General features: G+C 46.6%; 1 protein-coding gene across 1 annotated transcript in view; it reads left to right on the forward strand.

The window, feature by feature from the left end:
• The first annotated feature begins 9,200 nt into the window (after window positions 1-9,200).
• PTPRS (protein tyrosine phosphatase receptor type S) overlaps window positions 9,201-24,595 on the forward strand; it is a 176,250-nt gene continuing 160,855 nt past the window's right edge. The window contains exon 1 of the mRNA XM_063290915.1: window positions 9,201-9,368. Coding sequence (XP_063146985.1) covers window positions 9,287-9,368 — 82 coding nt within the window. The 5' untranslated portion in view covers window positions 9,201-9,286. The remainder of the gene's footprint in view (window positions 9,369-24,595) is intronic.

The following is a 24,595-nucleotide window of genomic DNA, read 5'->3' on the forward strand; positions in this document are numbered from 1 at the left end:
GCAGGTGAAATGTCATCAATACACCCCCATGCCACTTTGCAGTGCCGAGCAGCAAGATTGCAGCAAAGTTTGTTCAGGAGAGCTATTTTGAACCATTTCTATACCAGATGGTCTGTGGGCCTGGAAAGCTGCTGTGGGCTGGCCTTTGGGGATTCCTACAGATAGTCCTTGACGTACGACCACAATTGAGACCGGAACTTCTGTTGCTAAGCGAGATGGTCATTAAGTGAGTCACACCTGACATTACTACCTTTTTGCTGCAATCATTAAGCAAATCACCATGGTTGTTAAGTGAACCCAGTTTCCCCCATTGACGAAAATGGCAATCACTTGACCATGGGACGCTGCGACAGTCATAAAGGCAAACCGGTTGCCAAGCGCTCAAATCGTGGTCATGTGACTGTGGGGACACCATGACGGTCGTAAGTGCGAAGACTGGTTGCAAGGGTTTTTTCCAGCGCTGTCGTCAGTCCGAACCATCACTAAACAAATGGTTGTTAAGTGAGGACTACATGTAGAAGTTTTTGCTTCTGGCTTCTTGCAGCAACACTGAAACATTCCCCATTTTTGGCCCAAAGCAGAAGGAAGTCCAAGTCCATCTTGATCCCCAAGAGCTGCTGTAGAATTTGAACAGCTGCCCTCTTTCCATTAGCCTATATTTCTACCATCTAGCCTTTTCTGCAAACCTGGTTTGGATCTTTAATGAAATCCTAAAGGATTGTGTCAAATAAAGGAATTGTTTTGAAGGATGGCTTGGCACGCTTCACTAGACGTTCCTTCTTGGTTTCTCCGCCAACCCTCAGATGGATCTTTCATTCTGATAACATCAAAATTACGCTTCAGAGGAAGAATTAGGTGTATGTCTGCAGACTGACAGCCAACAAGCAACTTGATTGATCGCAGTTGCTTTTGGCAGCGCAGAAGCGAGAGAAGGAGGAATTCTTCCCAATTTCTGTTTGCTTATAAATAGGTTGCGTTTGATATTTTTTTTTAAAGGCCTTTCTCAGCTTCAGGAAGATTTGGGATAACGTTGCATCAGGAAACAGATTCACTAGATTTGTTTTCTTTTCTTTTAATAAGGGAGTCCTCGCTTAACAACCATTCATTTAGCAATGGTTCAGACTTATGACTGTGCTGAAAAAACCAACTTATGACTGGTCCTCACGCAACCGTTGTGGCGTCCCTGTGGTCATGTGATCATGATTTGGGCGCTTGGCCAGATGTCGGTTCGCATTTATGACTGTCGCAGCATCTCAGAGTCCCCTTTTTGGGAGAGATGGGCGGTGATAGAAATTTGAAATATAAATAAACAAATAAATAAACCTCGTGGTCACATGATCGCCATTTTTGACCTTCCTGAACAGCAAGCAAAATCAGAGAAGTGTATGATTTGCTTAACAACCATGTGGTTTGCTTAATGCCCACTGTGATTTTTTTTTTAACAACCACTACAAAAAAGGTGGTAAAATCGGGTTGGACTTGCTTAATGACCACTTCGCTTAGCAACCGAAATTCTGGTCCCAACTGCGGTCATTAAGCAAGGACTAGCTGCAATGATTTTATTACTGATTCATAAAGGAAAGGAGGGTATGAGATCCAGCTGGCCTGTAACCTAACAGCACAATATGGCCAGTGAGTTTGCCCGTGGGACAACATCACAAAGCCAGTTTGGAGCGAGGGTAATGCTTCTTACCATCACTCGGAATGAGGAAACACTTTCACTTCCCTTTCCAGCTCCAACCCGACTGCCCCTATCCTACCCCAATTATCCTAGGTAATAATGAATGTTTCAGAGGGGATTTCTTTTTCTGAGAATAGTAATCCAACTATTCTGGGGAATTAGCCAGGCAGATGTGTTCTGGAGGAGCAACAGAACATTTCTAAGTTCTCCAGAATGTTCTATTCCTGAATCTGTAGATTTCCATCCTTCCCTTTATGTTCATATCCTGTGGCCATGAGTTCCATAAGCTAATTGTACCCTCTGTGAAGAAATCAATGTGTGTCCTTTGCATTATGGTGCAAATAAGGTAAATAGCCGTAAATGTCATGAAAGTTAACATAGATTTAAATGCCTTGTCCAGATTGCTTGGATAAACAGACTCAGCCTGTCCCTTGTTTCAGATGGGTGTTTAAGGGGAAATCAGGGGCTGTTGTATCCAAAGTCCACTCAGAGGGGATCTGATAGATGCTTCACAGCATTCGCTTTTCCTGTTGGCCACCTTCATTGCGTGAAGACTTAGGAAAAGAAAATTAAGTGGTTGACGTGCATGCTTTTTAAAATCGGTTTTGTCGCATCTGTCCCTGCTTCCCCAAAGCCGCAAAATTGAGGTGGAAATGGATAATTGCTCGTCTTTTCTGAGGACTTTAAAATGGAAATGTTACTTGTCCACACACACACATACCCTCTCTCTCTCCCTCTCACACACACACACACACACAAACACACACTTTGCTTCTGCTTGATGCTCTGTGTCTGCAGTCTTGACACATCGCCTGTTTTGATCAAAATTGCACAAAGAGATGCTTAGAATGTCTTGCCCACAGATGCTGCTTTCTAAAAGCAGATGCATATTTTTATCTTACACCTGAGTTGTTTGGAGAGAAGTATATTGAACCATTATCCATCTTGTTCTCACCTCCCTTGCCGCCTCTTTCAAATGTGCCCTGTACGTTGAATCATTTAGGCAGGGGGTGTGCGCGTGGTGGTTCAAACTTTTTCACGCTGCACAACCTGTTAGTTAAAAAATTAATTCCTGGAAAGGCCGATTAAGAAGCAGAGTTCTGGAGACGGAAAACGGGCTGCATCTGAACTTCTCATGGAGTTGAGAAATTCCAATTGGCTGCATCCTTGTTTCTCATGGAATTGCATCAAGGTTGAAAAAACGTAGTTTAAATCATGCTGGAATCTGGGGACTTCGTGATGGGCAAATGCCTTGGATCAGCTCAGGACTGATTGGCCTGAATGTTATGATCTTTTTGGGAAAATGTGCCTATCTTTGGTGAGATGTTCAACTCATGATGAAGATGGATGGGGGGGGGGGTGTGCACACCCACACGGTGTTGAACTTTAAGATTTTGGTTCTCTGGAGCAGTTATAACTCTTATCCACCTCCATTCCTTAGAGCAGTGTTTTTCAACCTTGGCCACTTTAAGACGTGTGGACTTCAACTCCCAGAATTCCCCAGCCAGCCATGCTGGCTGGGGAATTCTGGGAGTTGAAGTCCACACGTCTTAAAGTGGCCAAGGTTGAAAAACTCTGCTTTAGACTTACTTGGATGTTTCTTGGGGGGAGATGGGCGGTAATAGAAATGTGAATAAAATAAAATCAATAAAAGAAAGGTGGTCTTCAAGCAGAGGCTGGATGATTATCTGTCAGATGCCCTAGTGGAACCTGCACTGAGCAGGGGGTTGGACTAGGTGATCTCTAAGGTCCCTTCTGACTCTAGGATTCTGTGAAAAGTTTTAGTCGCAAATGAAAGGCAGCCATTACGTAAAAACATGGAGGGGTGGTAATAAAATCACCTAGCAGCTTAACTCAGAGAGAGATTCTGTCGTCAAATGATTAGTCCAAACAGATTTGAATTGGTTCTGGTAACTGAAGCAGAAATTAAATAATATGACAATTAGCATAAGCTGACCATGAGATTTGAGATGGGTTGGGTGTCTGTTCATGATGAAGAATATGGCCTTGCTTCTGAGGGACATTTTTTAAAATAATGCAGGGATATTTGTGTTATATATAACACAGGGATTAAATAACACAGAGGTATTTCTGTTATAGAGGACAAGAGATATTTGTGTTATTTTATTTGTGTTAATTATTTTAATTGTTTTGTTTTTTGTGACTGTAAGCCACCCAGAGTCACTTGCTGAGATGGGCGGCCATAGAAATCAAATCAAATCAATCAATCAATCAATAAAAGTTGCTCTTTCGGTTCAAGGCCATTTATCTTGCCTCCCTTCTGGGTTGTTTTCTTGGTTCTGGCTGCAAATGACACAATGGGTGTCATTTCCATTATGATGCTGTGGCATGCACGATATCTCTGTGGGGTTGCCAACACCCCTCACCCCAAGTTGGAGGCTTGACTAGATGATCTCTAAGGACCCTCTGACCCTCAGGCTTCGTTATTTCCACGTTTCAAGTATTCATTTGGCTGTTTTTTTCAGCACTCTGGCCTGGCCAGTGGTGATTGGGTTGGATTTGCCTTGCCCTGGTCCAGGTCAATGCAATTGATTCCATAAACATGGTTAAATAAATCAAGTTTAATACGAGTGGACCCATGTGTTGTGCTATTTGCAATGTGCCTCTTTTACCCAGACTGTCAAGTAATCATCTGGTTGCCCACTTAATCATGTTGATTTTTGCCAGGCGACGTTTTATGAAAGTTTCTTTTATTTGCCGGCATTTCATTCTGCTCAACCTGATTTCCCCACCTGCTGTGGGTGGGAAAATCAAACCAGTTTTGGGACATAGTTCCAGTGTTTCACATTTCCAGCCACTGATTCTGGGCATGACCATCCCAGCTGATTAGGGTGGGGTCACCCAAGGGAGGGGGTTTTGCGTGCCGTGATGGCAGATCACGGGCTCAACCTTTGGGTGACAAATAAATGCTAAATGGTTGAGTCATTGGGTGGACCAAGGATGGCCAGTCAAGTGGTCTTGGCAGGACTTCCTGGGTGAGGGGAGATGATGAAGAAACTGAGGCCAAGGGGAGGACTTGGGGCCTCATCCTGCGGCTGAGCTGCGCTCCATCCTCCCCAATTCAGCAGAGGTGCTGGGAAAGTGCCATCTCTCTTGCTAATCCTGTTCCTGACTCTCTTCTTTCATTCCCTTTCAATCCACTTTGCTAATTCCCTTCCAAGATAATCTCTGATGAGGCCAAACTGTCAGCCCTACTAGGTAGGCCAGACCAGGAAATCAACTCCACAGAGGGGCTAAAACTCCTTTTATTGAGACTGGCTGCAATAACAGAATCTTGCAAGCCTGGTTGTGCTGGACCGCCTCCCCTCCTTATACTCCTGTGAATTAGGGAGGTGTCTGTCTGAGCCGCTTCCAAATGTTATCTGGCTGTCCTGGACTTAAAAAATGTTTCAGCCCCCTTTGCCTAGGTAACAGTTCCTGCGTATTTCCATCAAGCTCATCTTCCTTGCTCTTTAGACAAATTGATTTGCAACACGGCTGCCCTTGAGCAGGATCTGAGGAAGGGGGGAGATGTTTACTTAAACAGTGATTCTCAACCTTGGCAATTCTGTGTGGACTTCAACTGGCCAGGGAATTCTGGGCATTGAAGTCCGCACATCTTAGAGTTGCCAAGGTTGAGAGTCACTGCCTTAAACACTTCCTAAGCTAAGCTAAGCACAGCTCAGATCTCTCTCTCTCTCTCTCTCTTTTTGTTAAAGACTTTTTTCAAGCAATAAAAAACAAATCTAAAAGAAAAAAATAGGAGAAAGAATAAGAAGTAAAGAGAAGAAAAAGAAAGTGCAGAAATAGGTGAACGGAGTAAATTTAGCAAGAATTAAAATACCAAAAAAGTGGGGGGAAAGGAACAGGGAAAAAATGGAGGGTTTTCAAGAATTATGTGCTGCAAATTTAGGCTCCTGATAAGGGGATTAAGCTAAGCACAACTATTAAAAAAACAACAACCGTCAGAACCTGAGGCTCAGAAACATCCCAGTAGCAGATACAGCTGGGTTGAAGCATCTTTTCTGCTGGTGGGCTTTAGATGCCGAAAGAAGGCAGTGGGAACAATTGATGTCGGGGACTGGGGTGGGGACAAAAAGCTACAGATGTGGGAGGGTCGTTTTATATTTGGAAAAAATGAGTCAAGACGCTTCGAGCCAGCTGTGCAGCTTGGGGAAACTGGCTGTACGAAAATGCACCTAGGAGGGTGGAATTGGGGGAGCTGAAGATACTTTACGACTTGCGCTGATGCCTTTTCGGTGGGTGGGTTCGTTTTTTACCCCGGTTGCGGATTGCACGTGCGCCGTCGTCTCTTTGTTCTGAGGCTGTTTTAATTATCGGTAGCCACATACGGTCAAGAACTTGAGATGGGCTCCGTACAAATGGAGAGGATAAATAAGTAATTTTGGGGTATCGTTTTCGTTTTGTTTTAAAGGAGTGGAGGTTCGGTGGAGGGGAGAAAGAGAGGATTAAAAACAAAAAACAAAAAAACCCGCCCAGAGTCCCCTTTTCGGGAGAGATGGGCGGTGACAGAAATTTGAAATAGAAATAAATAAATAAATCAAATAGAAGTCGAGGGGCTCGTTTGGACACCCTCCTCAAGGTGAAAAAACTACGTCGTCGTCGTCAACTAAATGCATAGACCGAAGCAGGGAGATGGGGCTGGTGACCGTGCCCCAGAGCCTGGCCCCTTTGGACTGTGCCCCGGTTTGGGCTCCTCCACCCCACCCCACCCCACCCCACCCGCCAGAGCCCCCAGAATCAAAGCGAGGGCTTCGGGGCTCGGCGGGAGGCTGCAGGCGGCCACCGGGGGTCTCTGCGCACAGGCTGCCCTGTCCTTTCCCTTAACAGCCCGGATCCGGTCAGGGGCAGGAGAGGGCCCCGCTCTGCTGTGCTCCGACCCAGCCGCGGGCGTGGGGAGACGCTGGCATCGGGGCAGAGCGGGGAGTGAGAACAGCGCCCGGAAGCGCGGCCGGTCGGTCATAGATGGATCGGCATCTCGGCTGCTCTGATGGGTACCGTCTGCTGTGACCGCGGTTAGTGTGTTTATGCTGGCCAGAGTCCCTGTGAGAAGGGAGGCAGGGAGAAAGAAGGGAGGGAGGGAGGCAGGGACGTAGGAGTTGGATGGGAGAAGGAGAGAGGGAGGAGATGGATGGGACAAGGAAGGAGGGAGGGAGGGAGGGAGGAAGGAAGGAAGGAAGAAACAGAAAGAAGGAAGGAAGGAATAGAGAAGGGAGGGAGGGAGGGAGGGTGGAGGAAGGAAGGAATAGAGAAGGAGGAAGGGAGGAAGGAGATGGATGGGAGAAGGAGAGAGGGAGGAGATGGATGGGAGAAGGAGAGAGGGAGGAGATGGATGGGACAAGGAAGGAAGGAGGGAGGGAGGGAGAAAGAAAGAAGGAATGGAGAAGGGAGGGAGGGAGGAGGAAGGAAGGAATAGAGAAGGAAGGGAGGAAGGGAGGGTTAGAGAGGGAAGGGATGGAGGAAGGTAGGCCAACCAAATCTGATGGGCCATGTGCTTGTCCTTCCCTGCACCATGGCCTGAGGCCCAACTGCCTCAAGAGTACAGCTTTCCCCCACTTGAGCCATCTCCAGAAGGATACATTCCTAGTTTGGTCACCTGCCTGGCTCTTGGCCAACGACAGCCTCGCCCTCTTTGGTGGGTGAGGGGGTCCCTTTCAAAGAAGATCAAGGGGGGGGGGGCTGTCTTTGCAATCTCTGATGCAGCTCTGGGTGGGAGGGCCCTGCTTGGCTCCCGCCTTGAAAGAAGGGGCAGCCAGGCCAAAAAAGGGCTGCCATTGCTTGCAAATTTTCTGCCGAAGGGAGCCCAGCAGCATCTTCTGCTGTCCTGCCAGCAGCTCCATCCAGGATTCAGGGAGGGGGTCTTTGCGTCGGGGCACAAGCCCCCCCCCCCCCGCTCTCCCACAATGGCCTGCCTGTCCGTCTCTCCTCGCTGGGGCTGAGGGTGAGGCTTTGTGGGCTCTGGACGGCCCTTCCTTCCTCCCCCTGAACAGAGTGAGAGGCCAAGGTCTTCCAGCCTTGAGTTATTTATAAAAATAATAAAGGCGGGATAATAAATAAATAAATAAATAAATAAGTAATAATAATTATTATTATTATTATTAATGCGGAGAGGCCTCTCACTTCTGCAGCTGAAGAAAATTGGCTTTTCTGTCTGTTGCCTTTCTACCCAGCAGCCAACAGCCTCCTTATCTTCCCGGAATTGGGCCAGTCCCTCTTAAAACTTTCCACCTGGTGCACTTTTCTCTGTCTTGTGGCAAGGAGCCCCGCGGCTTAACTTTGCAATCTGGGAAAAAGGTGCCAGCGGCCTACTTCTGTCTCTCCTCTTCCTTTGCAAAGCTTTTAGATGATCTTTTGGTTCGAAAAGAAGAGCCTAGGCCAGGGTTCCTCAACCTTGGCAACTCTAAGCTGTGTGGACTTCAGCTCCCAGAATTCCCCAGCCAGCAAAGCAAAGCAAAGCAAAGCAAAGCAAAGTTGCCAAGGTTGAGGAACCCTGGCCAAGATAAATGCTTCCCCCGCCCCCCGCCTCGAAAGGTGTTGCGTGGTCCTGAGCCTCATTAGCAAAGGGGAGCCTCCCCATGCAGAGGCAGTCTACCTCAAAGTGCAGGAGACTCAGAAGGAGAACAGAGGGTGGCAATAGCTTTGGGGAACTGGTGGCGAATCTCCTCTCTGGCCCCCCTTTGGGGCGAACCCCAGAGTGCAGTAGTGTTGGGGTCGTCTCTACATCCTTAACCTATCCAAGTGGAGCCTCCACTTTAGAAGCAGTCTACTTCAATTTCAGTTCCACTGTGACACTTGTGCTGCAGATCATACAAGCTGGGTATTTGGGGTGTTAATGGATCTTGGGGGGATCTGGTGAGGGAAGATGCTAGAAAGACATGACTGGGGAGGCTGACCTCGTAGTTGGCAGAACCCTGGCTTGTTTATAACGTAACAGTTTTATTTATTTTTTTATTATTATTAAATTTGTACACTGCCCACCTCACTATAAAAGAGATCTCTGGGTGGCTTAAAAATAAAAGTTATAAAACCTTTATAAAAATATAAAAAGGGCAAAAATAGAAGAAGATAAAAGAGGGAAACTAAAAGGCAGAGGGAGCATCTTTAAGCCATCAACCACCCCCTTTATATTCCTTTATATATTTCTTTTTTATTCTTTTCTTTATTCTTTTCTTATTTTTTCTTTCTTTTCTATTTCCATTTTTATTTTTTCCCCTTCTTTTCTGCACTTCCTATTTTTTCTTTTTCTTCTTTTATTTTTTTCAGTTTATATTAGTTCTTACCTTTTTAACTGTAAGGTTCAATAAAATTTATATATATATATACATATATACATATATACATATATATATATATATATATATATATATATATATATATATATATATAAAGAAATATAAATATAAATATAAAAATAACATACCAATTCCTCCTTTTTGGTCCTTCCTGCCCTCAAACTAACCAGACTCACAAACTGGGCGTCTTTCTCCCCCCTGCAGGTTCTGACTCCATCCCGGAAGACCTGTGAGCCTTGGTGAAGTGGGCAGGCGACCCGGCCGAGGTCGGAGTCCCCTGCGTGCCCTCAGCATGAGTCCCAGCTCCCCGGTGTGTCTGGTCGTCCCCATCGCCAGCCTCCTCTCCTTGCTGATTACCAGCTGCACCACCGGAAGTAAGTCAGACATGGGCCCCGCTCCAGGACCGGATTTGGCAAAGCCAGCGCGTGCCTGTTTTTCTGGTCTAACCTTAGCTGTTGGGCATCTGGATGTGATTGCAGGAAAGACTTTCTGCCTGTGTTCAAGGCACTCTTGTTCTCCTTCCTGTGCAGGTTTTCTGCTGGGAAGAAAATCTGATGAATAAGCCAGCCGTTTAGTGCAGAGGGAGGTTGGAGGGGGCGATCCGAGGGCTGCCTGTAAATCCCTGCCCAATGGGGTGCCCATTTGCTCTCTGTTGCAAGAGTAGAAACCGGGACTGGGGTGTGCGGGGGGTTGAGAAAATTTCAGCAGGCCCTTTCACCTGCAGGGTAGGGCAGAAAGTTTCTAAAGGTAAGAGCTAGCGGGAAAGAAGATATATTCGAGGGATGCTCCTGGTGCAGCTTCAGAAGGCCCTGAGCTGTCCTTGACTGGAGATAGAGAAGCACCAGGCAGCAGGGTGGAGTGGATGATCTCGAGGAGTCCCTTTGGGTCTGTCATTGCAGGAGCCCAAGGTATAGTCAGAATGATCTGAGGTATAGGCAGTCCTCAACTTACAACCACAATTGGGACCAGAACTTCCATCGCTAAGCAAAGTGGTTGTTAAGTGAGTCATGCCCGATTTTATGCCCCCCTTTGCTTGTTAAGCGAATCATGTGGTCTGTAAGCGAATCCAGGTTTCTCCATTGACTTTGCTTGTCAGAAGCCAGCTAGGAAGGTCGTAAATGGTGATCACATGACCCTGGGATGCTGCAACCGTTGTAAATACGTGCCGGTTGCCAAGTCCCTGAATTTTGGTCATGTGATCACGGGGATGTTGCGACGGTCGTAAGTGTGAGGACCGGTCATAAGTCACTTTTTTCAGCGCCGTCGTATCTTTGAATGGTTGCCAAACAAATGGTCGTAAGTCGAGGACTACCTGTAGTGGATCGGAGGTTTGAAGGGGAGGGAAGAAAGTCAAGAAATTAAATAGTATTAATTATGATTTCTTCCGGCCCCCTGTATTTGATTTTTTCCTTCTGCCATCATGAAACAACTTTCCGAGGAGTTTGTGGGGTTTTAGTTCCACTGTCAAACGACCAGGACTGTCCTAATAGCCAGGAACCACGCTGAGACGAGGAGTGGGTCTCTAGTGTTTTATTACTGCTACATAAGACAGAAAACCCTAACAAACTGAAGAAGCGTGGGAAAACCCAGGCAGATAAACCCCAAAAGTCAAGGCGGGTCTGATCTGTGTCTCTTTGAATGGCTGCTTAACTCCTCCGTACTACGCATGCGTTTCCCCCCCTGGATAGGGGCCCCCTCCTGCTCGCCATCAGCACTCATGACAAGGACAAGGGCTTACCCCAACCAGCTGCTTGGGAGGAGATTCAGAATGTATGAAAAGAAGATCTGCTCCACGCAGGGCTCAGTTTGCCTGTGGAACTCACCACCACCAGATGTGATGATGGCTACGAACTTGGGGGGGCATTCAAGGTGGGCTTGAAGAAATTCTTGGGGGATACATCAGTTAAGGAGTGTCGGTTTGCAGGCTACATGATACCCCACCAGGTTGGGGGTCGCAGGTTTCCAAGTCTCGGTTGCAGGAGAAGACGGTGGGAGAGAGATGGGTCTCCACCCCCTACTTCTAAGGCTAAGGGTTGATGCGTTCGACTTCGGGGCCCATCATTCCTTGCCAGCCTAGCCTTATGGGTTGAAACTGAAATCCAGTGCATTTGCACAGCCACAAAGTGGAAAACTTTGCCCTGCGTTTTGGAATGCAAAGGGAGTAACAAAATACTTGGCCGGATCTTATATTTTGACTTGACCAGGAAAAGTGCATTGTGTGAACACCTTGATAAGGCATGGTTTCTGGGCAGTCTGACAGTAGGTAACCACATGTTTGCTCTTGCCTAATTCCAGGACTTCTTTCCGAGTTCCCACTCTAGGCTACAGCCCCGAGGTTTCCTAGTGGTCTCCCATCCAAAGGCCCAACCTAGCTTATTTTCTGAGCCGAAGATAAATCAGCAAGGTCCTGCCCCCGGCTGGGACCCCACGGACGTACATTTTCATCTGGGATATACACAGCTGCCCCCACCCTGGCGCCTGTTCAATACGTTGGACTTCAGGGCCCATAATTCCTTGCCAGCCTAGCCTTATGGGCTGAAACAGAAATCCAGTGCATTTGCAAGGCCAGAGAGTGGGAAACTTTGCCCAGAGTTTTGAAATGCAAGATGAAGATGATGATGATGATATGATATGATATGATGATATGATAATATATTAATGAGGATATAGTACCATTGGTTATTTTTTTGAGCCACATAGAAAAAGTGGAACAGGGCTAAAAATACTGTACAATGAAAACTCAGTGCCTTACGGTGCCCTTTATGTGTTTGTGCAGTAAATGTTGGATTGGTGTCATCATCATCATCATCATCATTATTATTATTATTATTATTATTGTGAATCCCATTAAAGTTCCCCCTCACCCCAGCAGGTCCATCCCAGAATTTTCTGCCTGATTTCCTGGGCTGTCTTCCTCTCCTGCTTTGCTGTGGAACAGTCTAAATCAGTGTTTCTCAACCTTAGCCATTTCAAGATGTGTGGCCTTCTACTCCCAGAATTCCCCAGCCAGCATGGCTGGCTGGGGAATTCTGGGAGTGGAAGGCCACACATCTTGAAATGGCTAAGGTTGAGAAACACTGATCTGAATTCCTTCCCCCATTTTTTTCTCCTGCTTTTGCTTCCAAGAATACCAAATAAAGCTGATGCTGTGTCACCTACCTGATGGAGGCTTAAATCAAGCCACCATGATGTCAGGCTGATCCACACCTCTCTTCCCATCTCACCATAGTGCTGTTTAATTAAATCAGAAAGGAGGAAGATTAAGGGGCAAAGCAGAGGGAGCAAACGCCAGGCCAGCTTCTCCGTTGCAATGAGTCATTTTTATATAATGTATCTGTCGCAGCAGATAGCAGTATCAGCAAACTTTGTTTGATCTCCAGAGCAAAGCCAGACCTGGTTAGTACTTGGACAGGAGACCACAAGGAAATCCCTGGGGTGGAGACCAGCTATGGAAGTTGAAATCCTGGAAGAAGGGAATATCAGACCCTTTCTTGTTGCCAAGAAAACTAAAGCCCATGTCAACTCAAGAGAAACTTTACTGGTTTTAGGTATATTCTGTTTTTTTCTACTGAGTTGAATGGGTACTGCCTTAATTGCATTGTAATGGTGTCTCCACTGCTTTTATTTAATTTATTTTACTTAACTCATTTTTTATGGGAAGGCAAGATGTAAATCACTCAAGAGTGGATTAAACTTCCACATCTAACGGTTATGTAGACAGGGAGGATTTAATGCTGAAATTAAAAAAAGGATGTTCTCCTATGTTAAAACAGCCCATAGGCCCAATCCTCATATATTACATTTGACTGACTGCCTTACAATTGAGCTAAAATAGTCTCCTAAATTTTTCAGTAAGATTCTAGTCCTCATGGTTCTGGGGAAAAAAAACAGGTGAGTAGCTCAGTCTAGGTCTCCCCTCATTAGCAGGAATTCCCTAAGATTCAACACTGTCTTGTTTCCCAGACATGCTGTGGGTTGAACCAGGAACTTCTGGAGAAAAACTATATTTGGCTGGGTTCGTACAACACGCAAAACACAATTGCAAAAAACAAGGGGACCACCAGGTAGCAGAGGACAGCTAGAGTTTCTTCTATGTTATAGCTGCCATCTTGCGGTTCTCTGCATGTTTACACTCCGGATCTAAAAGTCGTAATTCATCGAAGGCAGTGTTTCTCAGCCTTGGCAACCTTAAGACATGTGGACTTCAACTCCCAGAATTCCCCAGCCAGCAGAATTCCCCAGCATGCTGGCTGGGGAATGCTGGGAGTTGAAGTCCACACACCTGGAAATTGCCAAGGGTGGGAAACGCTGCTCTAAGCAGTTATAACCAGCCTTGCAAATGAATTGCATCCATTTGTGTATAATGGGAATCAAAGCAGGGAGCTTTTTCAAAGTTATTTCATTAAAAGATTGATATGCTGGGCCTTAGCAAAGCCTTTCAAGTACCAAAATCAATCAATCAAAAATAACCAAGATAAGTCTTTTTTATAAGATGTACATTTTGCAACTTTTCTGTCCCTCCCCTCCCCTCCCCCCCTTCCTTCCTTCCTTCCTTCCTTCCTGGGCATTAAAAGCCTTTTTATTTTAATCTGAAAGCAGTTACTTCTTGAAACTGCTACTGCTCTCATTTTAATTTAATTATGTTTAAATTAAAACGTAATTCTGAGTTTGATTAGGGTAGGTTGTAGGCTAGATGTAATTTTTTTTTACCTTGTTGTTACTACTTGGGAACAGCCATTGAAAGATAGAGAGATTGAAATGAACATGTGTTAAGTAATAAATGAGAATAATTAATAAACTTGTGCTTAAAATTAATCGTTTCATCTTCAGGGGCTGAAAAGTTAACAGTGCTGGAGCCAGGCTGTTCTCTCTAGGAAGAAAAATCCAAGCACTGCATTCCACTCTTAAGGATTTAGATAGAACACCATCAGGAGATCCCAGGCTATAAGCAAGGGAACCCTTCTAGGATTATCAGTACAAAGATAGGTTGTCTTGTGGCCAAAACCTGGCTGAACTAAAACAACCAAATCACTTTGAAGATACAGGTAGTCCTTGACTTACGACCACAAAAAAATCATTGTTGAGCAGTGTGGTCATTAAGCAAGGCATCATGTGACTGCACCCAATTTTACGACATGTTTTACAGAAATTGTTAAGCGAATCACTCTGGTCGTTAAGCAAATCACATGGTCATTAAGTGAATCACGCAGTTCCCCATTGATTTTACTTGTCGGAAGCCAGCTGGGAAGGTCACAGATGGCGATCATGTGACCCTGGGATGCTGCAACTGTTGTAAATGCATGTCGGTTGCCAAGTGCCTGAATTTTGATCATGTGACCACAGGGACACTGTGATGGTTGTGTGAGGACTGGTCACAAGTCACTTTTTTCAGCCCCGTCGTAACTTCGAACGGTCGCTAAATGAATGGTCATAAGTCGAGGACTACCTGTACAACATAATTTTATTTGCATGCACTCACTAATACAGTATATACTAGACGCCCAGCAAAGCTTTGACACTTTGCTGAGTGGCCACGAGCACCAGCAGAACTCGGGCTAATAGACTTTTGGCCCACCACATGCAAAGATAGGCACAAGCCAAACCAAGAAAAAGGCAGGCACAGTGGGAATTACAGGGTGATGTTGGAATATTTTCGATAAACCCATCGCATGACCTTATTATTGTTTGTCCCTTCCTACTAGGTCAGCATGCTAGCCATGTGATCTTTGAGATGTGGTCACTGAATAGAAACAATCGGGTTTACTGGGCCACACTGGCTGTTCCTGACTGTGTCTTCTCCCTTTTGCTCCTCAGGGTCAAGTCAGCTTGCTGTGAATGTTTTCTTCCAAAGGCGCTTTCAGCAGTTCATAGGCAGGGAGGGGCATCTCATAGGTCAGGAATGCAGCTTACCTGTGTACTTGGGGGGAGGGGCTACCTTTTTCCACCACAGCTGATACAACTAACGGTATTTTTTTCAGGCTCCTGAGTCATAAATCATAAAGTATTTAAAAGTCAGTGCCTTCAAACTTTGTAGGATGGAGCCTGAAGTGGATTTTAGCTCGACATCCTACCACTCTGCACCATAAATCCTGAGCAAGGAGTTTACTGAGGTTGCTTCCTACCCTGATATCTCAAAATATTATGTTGCAAAGGCTTAAAATGGATTTTTCCCCCTTCTGGGAGCTCCAAGGGTAATATCTTGCCAGAAATTCTATGTTTACTAAATACAGGTTCTTTATTAGATGTAACCAACAGCATCCGGGGGCTACTTGAAGACATCCGTGCAGCTTTCAGAGCAAAAGCTTTTTCTGGGAGACTCCTAAGGATTCCTGGTGGCCTCCCATCCAAGTATTAACCAGATCCAACCCTGCCTAGCCTTTTCTGAAATCAGCCATGGTCAAGTAATAGCTGCCCCCCTTTTGGGTTAATGCTTTATGGGTATTGATTGATTATTGTCTACTAATAAGTTGGGGTTGGTTCTTGGCAACCACATACATAGACTCTCCAGGATGATCTATCCCCAACTTGGTCCTTCAGGCCTTCCAAGAGTGGACCCATCACCCCTGTAATTAAGTCCATCCACCTGGCTGCTGATCAAATAAATCAATATTTTGGCCTAATTATGCATCCATCAGTTGACTGACTGGTTGGTTACAGACCATCAAGTCGGTGGATTCTCAGCAGCAATGTAGATAGATTATCTTCATGATGATCTATCCCCAACTTGGTCCTTCAGCTCTTCCCAGGGAGCCCCCATTGCCACTGTCACTGAGTCCCTCCTCCTCGCTGGTGATTCTCAGAACCACATAGATAGACCTTCTCCAGGAGGATCTGTCCCTTCAGGCCTTGCTGTCACTGAGTCCCTCCCCCTGGCTGCTGGTCCTCCTCCTCTTCTCTTTCCTTCCACCTTTCCCAGCATCAGAGCCTCCTCCAGAGAGCTGGGTCTGCGCATCATGCGTCAAAGTAGGACAATTTGAGCCCGGCCATTGGTGCCTCAAGTGAGAACTCTGGTTGATTTGTTCCATAATCCACTGGTTTGTTTTCTTGGCTGTCAACAGTATTCTCAGCAATCTTCTCCAACACCAAAGTTCAAAAGCGTTCTTAGTGACCACATAGATTTCCCCCAGGTGGATCTGTCCCCAACCTGGTCCTTCGAGTCTCCCAAGGGTGCCCCCATCCCCCCTGTAACCGAGTCCCTCCCCCTGGCTGCTGGTCCTCCTCTTCTTCTCTTTCCTCCCACCCAGCATTATGGACTTCTCAAGGGGGTTGGGTTTTTGCATTGATTGATTGATTGATTACATGCCCTCAAGTTGTTTTCAACTCCTAGCAACCTCATAGTTAGATTTCCTCCAGGAGGACCTGTCCCCAACCTGGACCTTCAGGTCTTCCAACAGTGCCCCCATCACCCCTGTTACTGAGTCCCTCCACCCTGCTGCTGGTCCTCCTCCTCCTCTCTTTCCTTCCACCTTTCCCAGCATCAGAGCCTCCTCCAGAGAGCTGGGTCTTCGCATCATGTGTCCGAAGTGCAGGGGGTTGGACTTTATGTCCTCTTAGGTCCCTACCAACACTATGTTTTTAAGAATTTGTTTGTGCCTCCAATGAAAACTCTAGGTTGCTTAGTTCAATCATCCATTTGTTTTCTTGGCTGCCCAGGGTGTCCTCAGGAGCCTTCTCCAACACCCATGTTTATTAGGAATAAATAAAATGGCCTTTTCCAACTGAATGTATTTTCAGGCCAAGGAGAAAAAAAAATTAAAATTAATCCTCTGCTAGCACTGCTATAACATTACTCACAGAAGTTCTTTTCTGCGTCTAGTGTATTTTTTGGAAGCTGGGGTATTTTTTTGCTTGCTTGTTTTCAAGACATTAGGTTGGCTGACCATGGCTGGAAAAGGGGAGAGCAGGTGATCAATCATACGGCTTAGCCTGGTCTGGTGTGCTGATTCTTAATGCTCTCACAAAAGGTGAAAGGTGGCTTCCTCAGTTTATAGGGAGGGGTTGCTATTTAACTGTGGGAAAGAGTGCCACAGTTGCGGGGGTTTAGGTCAGTGTTTCTCAATCTCGGCAACTTGAAGATGTGTGGACTTGTGGACTTCAACTCCCAGAATTCCTGAACCACCAATTCTATACCTCATCAAGTTGCCAAGGTTGAGAAACACTTACTTAGATAATAAATAATAAATAAAATGAGGAGGGGAGGGGGAAGGAAGGGATTTGATGGGAGAGGGATTTGATGGGAGAGGGGGGAAGGAAGGAAGGAAGGAAGGAAGGAAGGAAGGAAGGAAGGAAGGAGTTCAATGGGTAACAGGAGAAGGAAGGAAGGAAGGAAGGAAGGAAGGAAGGAAGGAAGGAAGGAAGGAAGGAAGAAGGAAGGAATTCAATGGGTAAGGGGAGAAGGAAGGAAGGAAGGAAGGAATTCAATGGGTAAGGGGAGAAGGAAGGAAGGAAGGAAGGAAGGAAGGAAGGAAGGAAGGAAGGAAGGAAGGAAGGAATTCAATGGGTAAGGGGAGAAGGAAGGAAGGAAGGAAGGAAGGAATTCAATGGGTAAGGGGAGAAGGAAGGAAGGAAGGAAGGAAGGAAGGAAGGAAGGAATTCAATGGGTAAGGGGAGAAGGAAGAAAGGAAGGAAGGAATTCAATGGGTAAGGGGAGAAGGAAGAAAGGAAGGAAGGAATTCAATGGGTAAGGGGAGAAGGAAGAAAGGAAGGAAGGAATTCAATGGGTAAGGGGAGAAGGAAGGAAGGAAGGAAGGAATTCAATGGGTAAGGGGAGAAGGAAGGAAGGAAGGAAGGAAGGAAGGAAGGAATTCAATGGGTAAGGGGAGAAGGAAGGAATTCAGTGGGTAAGGGGAGAAGGAAGGAAGGAAAGAAGGAGTTCAATGGGTAAGGGGAGAAGGAAGGAAGGAAGAAATTCAATGGGTAAGGGGAGAAGGAAGGAAGGAAGGAAGGAAGAAGGAATTTGATGAGGGAGGAAGGGAGGAAGGACGGACAGCACTTATTTCCATGCACAAATGTATGCAAATAAAATATGAATATGCATTTTAGAGCCAATCCTAGAACCCTCCCCCATCTCCAATTGACTCAGGAAGAAAAATGCATGGGTGGGGGGGGCAGAGGAAGAGGAGGAGAGAGAAAGAGAAAGTGAAATGTGGCATGCTATTGGAATAATGTATTTATTCTTTGAAGTTGCAAAGGAAATTTCAGTTGCTGGAGGGAGTGCTTTCTGTGAATTCTGAAAAGGATTTCCCCTCCTTTTAAACTCCTCCAAAGGATGGGCTGAGGATGGTGGTGGTTGTCCTTATGATAGTTATTACTGCATTTTCTGTATGATTCATGCAAACACCATTCAGCGTCCCCCACCCCCTTTCTTTGTAAAAACCCCCTTTCTGCCTTAAAAGCCCTTAGTTGGAAAACTGGGGAAAATAGACCTTTTTTTCTTTTCTTTTCAGAACAAAGACCATGAGTCATAGGGAGAGCAAACTCCGATTCAAAGTTAGAGTCAGGGAAGGGATTGTATGAAACCCTGGGGATATGAAAACAGAAGCAGGTGCAGGGGGAACCCTCCTGGGCTTTTTAATGGTTTCGGTTTTTAAAATGTCTAACCTTTCTTCCAAGGCCCATCCTGCTTGTTTTCCTGTGCTCCTGTTTTTATTTTTCACAACAACCCAGCAAGGTAGTATAGTCTGAGAGAAAAGGTGGGCTGGCTGGCTGACAGTCACCCGCTGAGTTTTGCAGGAATTGCAATTCAAAAAGAAAAGTGGGGGGGAATATCTTTCAGGCTGGGAGTGTTATTAAGAAATCACTTTGTATATCTATTTATTGATTTAGAGTTGTTTTCGTTTGTCACGGAGGATGCTGAAGGAAGTCCGACATGACAGAGGCTTTGCCTTCTAGATTACAATTGAAAAGGCACAGCGCAAGAGGAAATGGGATTGGGAGGGAAGAAGAAAAAAAAAGCAACCCAGGACTTTGTTTTTAAGGGAAAAAGAGATGGCTAGTACCTTTCAGACATTTAATCTGTAAGGATAAAGTTCATCCAATTCCTGGCTTCCAGTGTGCCCTCGTCTCAATTTTTCCCTGCAATTGAAAGAATATTTCTTGCTGCCTTTGATGCTAAATCAGGTGAGGACTGGCCATGGTGGGGGTTGGTGGGGAGGTTTACACCTGAAAAGGATAAGAGAAGGATAGAGAAAAGAAGGATAAGAGGAGATTTGATGGATTTTTTTCCCCCAAACACACGAAGGTAGCGGATGGTCGGTTCTCTCTGATTCCAGAGGAACGAGACCCAAACAATATGCAGATGGCAAAGAAGCAGATTTTTGGCTGTCTGTTGGGTTCATGAAATAACTAGAGAAATCTTCTGCGTTTTAATAAAATGTGTTAGTTGGAAAAGGGGCTACCTGCCTCCTCCCCCAGACTAGCAGATCTCTCCCCCTACAGCGAGAGAAAGGGGCCATCAGTGACATGAGAACAGGTGGGAGGGAAAAGAAAATTCAGAAAGTGGGATTTTCAGGCCTGGATATCAGCTGGGAGAATGAAGAGGGCAGGTCAGCCTTAATGCCCGGTTTGGCACTAAGGGCCTTGAAATAATGGTTTTCTTTTAATTGAATCAATTGCTTGGATTGAATCTCTTTGAGAAAAGGTGGAAGATAAATGGAAATGAGTGACCCCACCACCACCTCCCCCGAGATCCATATGGCCCCACCCTGAGCGGGTTTAAAAAGTCTCTGAAACCCTGGCGTTTTGCCCAGGTGAAGGTGGGTGGTGAGCGTCTTATAGGATGCTGTAAGTTAGCAAAAAACGTTTTCTCTTTGTATGTCATTCTTTTCTTTGTCTTCGTTGTTCTTACTGCTTTTAGTGTGACACAGCAGCCAGGGTCTCAGTGGAGCTGGGCAGCTGGCTAAATTGGGTGGGTGGGAAGAAGGGAAGGGAAGGGAAGGGAAGGGAAGGGGAGGGAAGGGGAGGGAGGGAAGGAAGGAAGGAAGGAAGGAAGGAAGGAAGGAAGGAAGGAAGGAAGGAAGGAAGGAAGGAAGGAAGGAAGGAAGGAAGGAAGGAAGGAAGGAATTTGATGGGAGAGGGGAGAAGGAAGGAAGGAAGGAAGGAAGGAAGGAAGGAAGGAAGGAAGGAAGGAAGGAAGGAAGGAAGGAATTTGATGGGAGAGGGAAGAAGGAAGGAAGGAAGGAAGGAAGGAAGGAAGGAAGGAAGGAAGGAAGGAAGGAAGGAAGGAAGGAAGGAAGATCAAGTTAGAGAGAGGGATGGATGGATGGTTGGATGATTATGTGCCATCAAGTCAGTGACCACACAGATAGACCTTCTCTGAGTCAACCTGTCCCCAGCCTGGTCCTTCAGGTCTTCCAACAGTGCCCCCATTGCCCCTGTAACTGAGTCCATCCATCTCACTGCTGGTCCTCCTCCTCTTCTCTTTCCTTCCACCTTTCCCAGCATCAGAGCCTTCTCCAGAAAGCTGGATCTTCGCATCATGTGGCTGAAATAGTGTAATAGGAGCCTGGTCATTTGTGCCACCTCAAGTGAGAACTCCAAAATTGTTCTGTCTTTTCTTGGCTGTCCATGGTACTCTCAGGTGTCTTCTCCAACACCAGAGTTCAAGAGCATCAATGCTCTTCCTGTCCTGCTTCTTCAAAGTCCAACTTTGGATTCCATAGAGGGTCACCGGGAAGACCATGGCTTGTGTGATTCTGATCTTTGTAGGTGTAGATGTAGATGCTACATCCCAGCATCTGTCTGTCTGTCTATCTATTTTCTATCCTGCCTTTACTGCTTTTATAAATAACTCAAGGCGGCGAACATACCTAATACTCCTTCCTCCTCCTATTTTCCCCACAACAACAACCCTGTGAGGTGTGTTGGGCTGAGAGAGAGGGACTGGCCCAAGGTCACCCAGCCAGCTTTCGTGCCTAAGGCAGGACTAGAACTCACCATCTCCTGGTTTCTAGCCCGTTGCCTTAACCACTAGTGCAAACTGGCTCTATCTATCTATCAAGTGCTAGTCTTGGCGATTTCTTGATTGCTGGTTCCTTGACTGTTGATGGCTGATCCTCAAAGGCAGAAGCTCTCCACCACATTGCCAATTCTGAGGCAGCTTGGAGTTGGCACTTGAGAAGATAATGATGTATTCCACAGTCAGCGCTTAGCCACCTCTTTGCTGCCCTAACTGAGCTCTTCTCCCTCTTTGAACCAATAGTATAGTCCAGTGTTTCTCAACCTTGGCCACTTTAAGACATGTAGACTTCAACTCCCAGAATTCCCCAGCCATCCATGCTGGCTGGGGAATTCTGGGAGTTGAAGTCCACACGTCTTAAAGTGGCCAAGGTTGAGAAACTGTCCTAACAGCCAGGAAACACGCTGAGACAAGGAACTGGTCTCTAATGTTTTATTGCTAGTACATAACATGAATCCTAACAAACTGAAGAACCGTGGGAAAAAACCCAGACATATAAACCCCAAAGGTTAAGGCAGGCCCGATCTGTGTCTCTTTGAATGGCTGCCCAATTCCTCAGTGCTACGCATGCGCTTAACAGCCTGGATGGGAGCCCCCTGCGCGCCATCCTTACTCATGACAGAAACACTGATATAGTCAATTTTATTTCTGTGTATTCTATCTGTATAGAGGCATCATTTCAGTTGTTGGAAGGCAGGGCTGGCAATGAAGAAAACATCAGATTGGCAGAAATTGATAAGCCCTTCCCCTGCTCCATTTGTGTTTCCTAGGCCAAGACAGTCCAGCTGTTTTCCTCCTTAATATTTTCCAACTTCCTCATTCCGGTCTCCAACCACAAGCCACGCGCCATGTTTGCACGTTCGGTAGATTTCAGGTTGAACTTGAGCATAACGTTCATCAACCTTCTGCACCGGGAGTTGGAGCATAAACTTGGATAATTTTATTTATATTTATTTTTTTATTTATGTATCTACTTTATCCCTGCCCATCTCCTCCCCTCGGAGGCCTCTGGGCGGTTTACAACAAGTGATTAAAACCATTAGAATAATACAAAAAATAAAATACTATAAAATACTATAAATAGAAATAAGAATAAAGAATAAAAAATCCAAGGGATGAAACATCTAAAACAGTCCAAGTGTGGGAGGAGCGGACTATAACAACCATCCCCATGTAGATCTATTCCCCTCTCCACCCCAAGCGAGGCGGCAGAACCAGGTCTTCAAGCCCCTCTGGAAGGTCAGGAGTGAAGGGGCCTGCCTCACCTCGGGGGAAGGATGTTCCAAAGGGCGGGAGCTGCTGCAGAGAAGGCCTGCCTCCTGGGCCCCACCAGATGAAATTTTCTTACGGATGGGGTCCTCAACATGCCCTCTCTGCATGATCGGGTGGGACGGGCTGATGTGATGGGGAAGAGGCGGTCCCTCAGGTAACCTGGCCCCATGCCATGTAGGGCTTTAAAGGTGATAACCAACACCTTGAATTGGACCCGGAAGCAAACTGGTACCCAATGCAGCTCGCGCAGCAGTGGTGTTACATGTGCCCTTCTGGGGGCACCAAAAACAGCTCGCGCAGCTGCATTCTGGACCAGCTGAAGCTTCCGGATACTTTTCAAGGGTAGCCCCATGTAGAGCGCATTGCAACAGTCTATCTGAGAGATAACAAGGGCATGAGTGACTCTTTGAAGGGCCTCCTGGTCCAGGAAGGGGCGTAACTGGTGCACAGCACGTAGCTGCACAAAGGCTCTCCTGGCCACGGCTGCCACGTGCTCTTCGAGCAGGAGCCGTGAGTCCAGGAGGACCCCCAAGTTACGCACCGGGTCTGTCTGGGGCAGTGCCACCCCATCCAGAGCCAGAGATGTTAATGTCCCAGATACAGAAGAACCCTTAACCCACAGCCACTCGGTCTTACCAGGGTTCAATTGAAGCCTGTTGTTCCCCATCCAGGCCCACGCAGCCCCCAGGCACTCAGAAAGGGCAGTCACTGCATCACTTACCTCACCCGGGATAGAGATGTATAATTGGGTATCATCAGCATACTGATGATACCTCAACCCGTGGTGACGGATGATCTCGCCCAGCGGTTTCATGTAGATGTTAAACAAGGGAGGAGAGAGAACCGAACCCTGCGGCACCCCACAATGGAGGGGTCGAGGGCTGGATCTCTCCTCTCCTATCACCACCGACTGGGACCGGCCCTGGAGGAAGGAGGTGAGCCAGCTTAAGACTACGCCGCCCACCCCCAACTCCCTGAGCCACCCCAAAAGGATACCACGGTCGATGGTATCGAAAGCCACTGAGACATCAAGGAGAGCCAGGATGGATGCACTGCCCCCATCCCGCTCCCGCCAGAGGTCATCTATAAGTGTGACCAATGCCGTTTCTGTCCCGTATCTGGGCCTGAAACCTGGCTGAAAGGGATCTAGATAATCTGTTTCCTCCAGGACCCTCTGGAGCTGCAAAGCCACCACTTTCTCAACCACCTTCCCTAAAAAGGGGAGGTGGGAGACTGGATGAAAATTGTCCAGCACAGTAGGGTCCAGCAACGGTTTCTTGAGGAGGGGGTGTACCAACGCCTCCTTAAAGGCGACTGGGAATACCCCCTCTCCCAAGGATGTATTAACCATCGCATGGGCCCAACCACATGTCACCTCCTGGGCTGCTTTTACTAGCCAGGAGGGACACGGGTCTAGATGGCATGTGGTGGCATTTACTGTCCGGAGGATCCTGTCCACTTCCTCAGGTCCAACAGGATCAACTGCTCCCAGATAACTGGGTAAGCCTGTTCCCCTGGTATCTCTCCAGACCACGCCTCATGCCTGGAGTCCAACTTGGAGCGGATCCGAGCGATTTTGTCCTGCAGATGCTCAGCAAATTCCTCTGCACGGCCCTGTAGGTGGGTCGCTGAACCCACCTTCCCCAAAAGGGATCGAGTGGTCTTAAACAGGGCCGTCGGGTGGCATTCTGCAGACGCAATAAGAGCGGAGAAATATTGACGTTTCGCCGCTTTTATCGCCACAAGGTAGGCCTTAACGACGGCTTTTACCTGGGTTCGGTCGAATTCAGTCTTTGTCTTCCTCCAGAGGCGCTCTAGGCGTCTCTTAATAATCACCATATTAAAAGGTTGTCTGTGAAGCTTGATATTATCCGGCCATTGACTGCATTGTAGCCAAGTCCTCTTCTTGCTGGCTATAAAAGCAGCATTGTTCCTTCCTTGTTTTCCATCTTCTGAGTAACAAACGGTGGGATCTTCTGACTGAAAGGGTCCAAGCCGGCTCCATCTCAATTTACTAATGCTGGTGATGTCACTTCGTAGCTATTTCAGTCTTTCACTGCGTTGAGCTTTCCCGTGTTCACGCTGCTTACGTTCCTTGTTCCCACTGCAGTTCTGTCTTTGCAGCTTCAGATCTTCTTTTCCTGTATGGCAATATCAGCAACTAGACATCCCAAAGGCTTTAATCCAGCCACATCATAAGCACCACTAGTACTCGGAAAGATCCTCAGCTCTTCCTCAGTGGCATATCCAGTGTCATCCGGCATGAAGGGCCCATCATCTGGCACTATATCGTCAATTATTTTATATGTTCTGCCCGTGCAGTTTTCTTGGAAAAATACTCCAGTGGTTTTATGGATTGATGCCTTTTCCATT

The sequence above is a fragment of the Candoia aspera genome, chromosome 1 (assembly GCF_035149785.1).
Source record: "Candoia aspera isolate rCanAsp1 chromosome 1, rCanAsp1.hap2, whole genome shotgun sequence".
Classification (NCBI taxonomy): Eukaryota; Metazoa; Chordata; class Lepidosauria; order Squamata; family Boidae; genus Candoia; species Candoia aspera.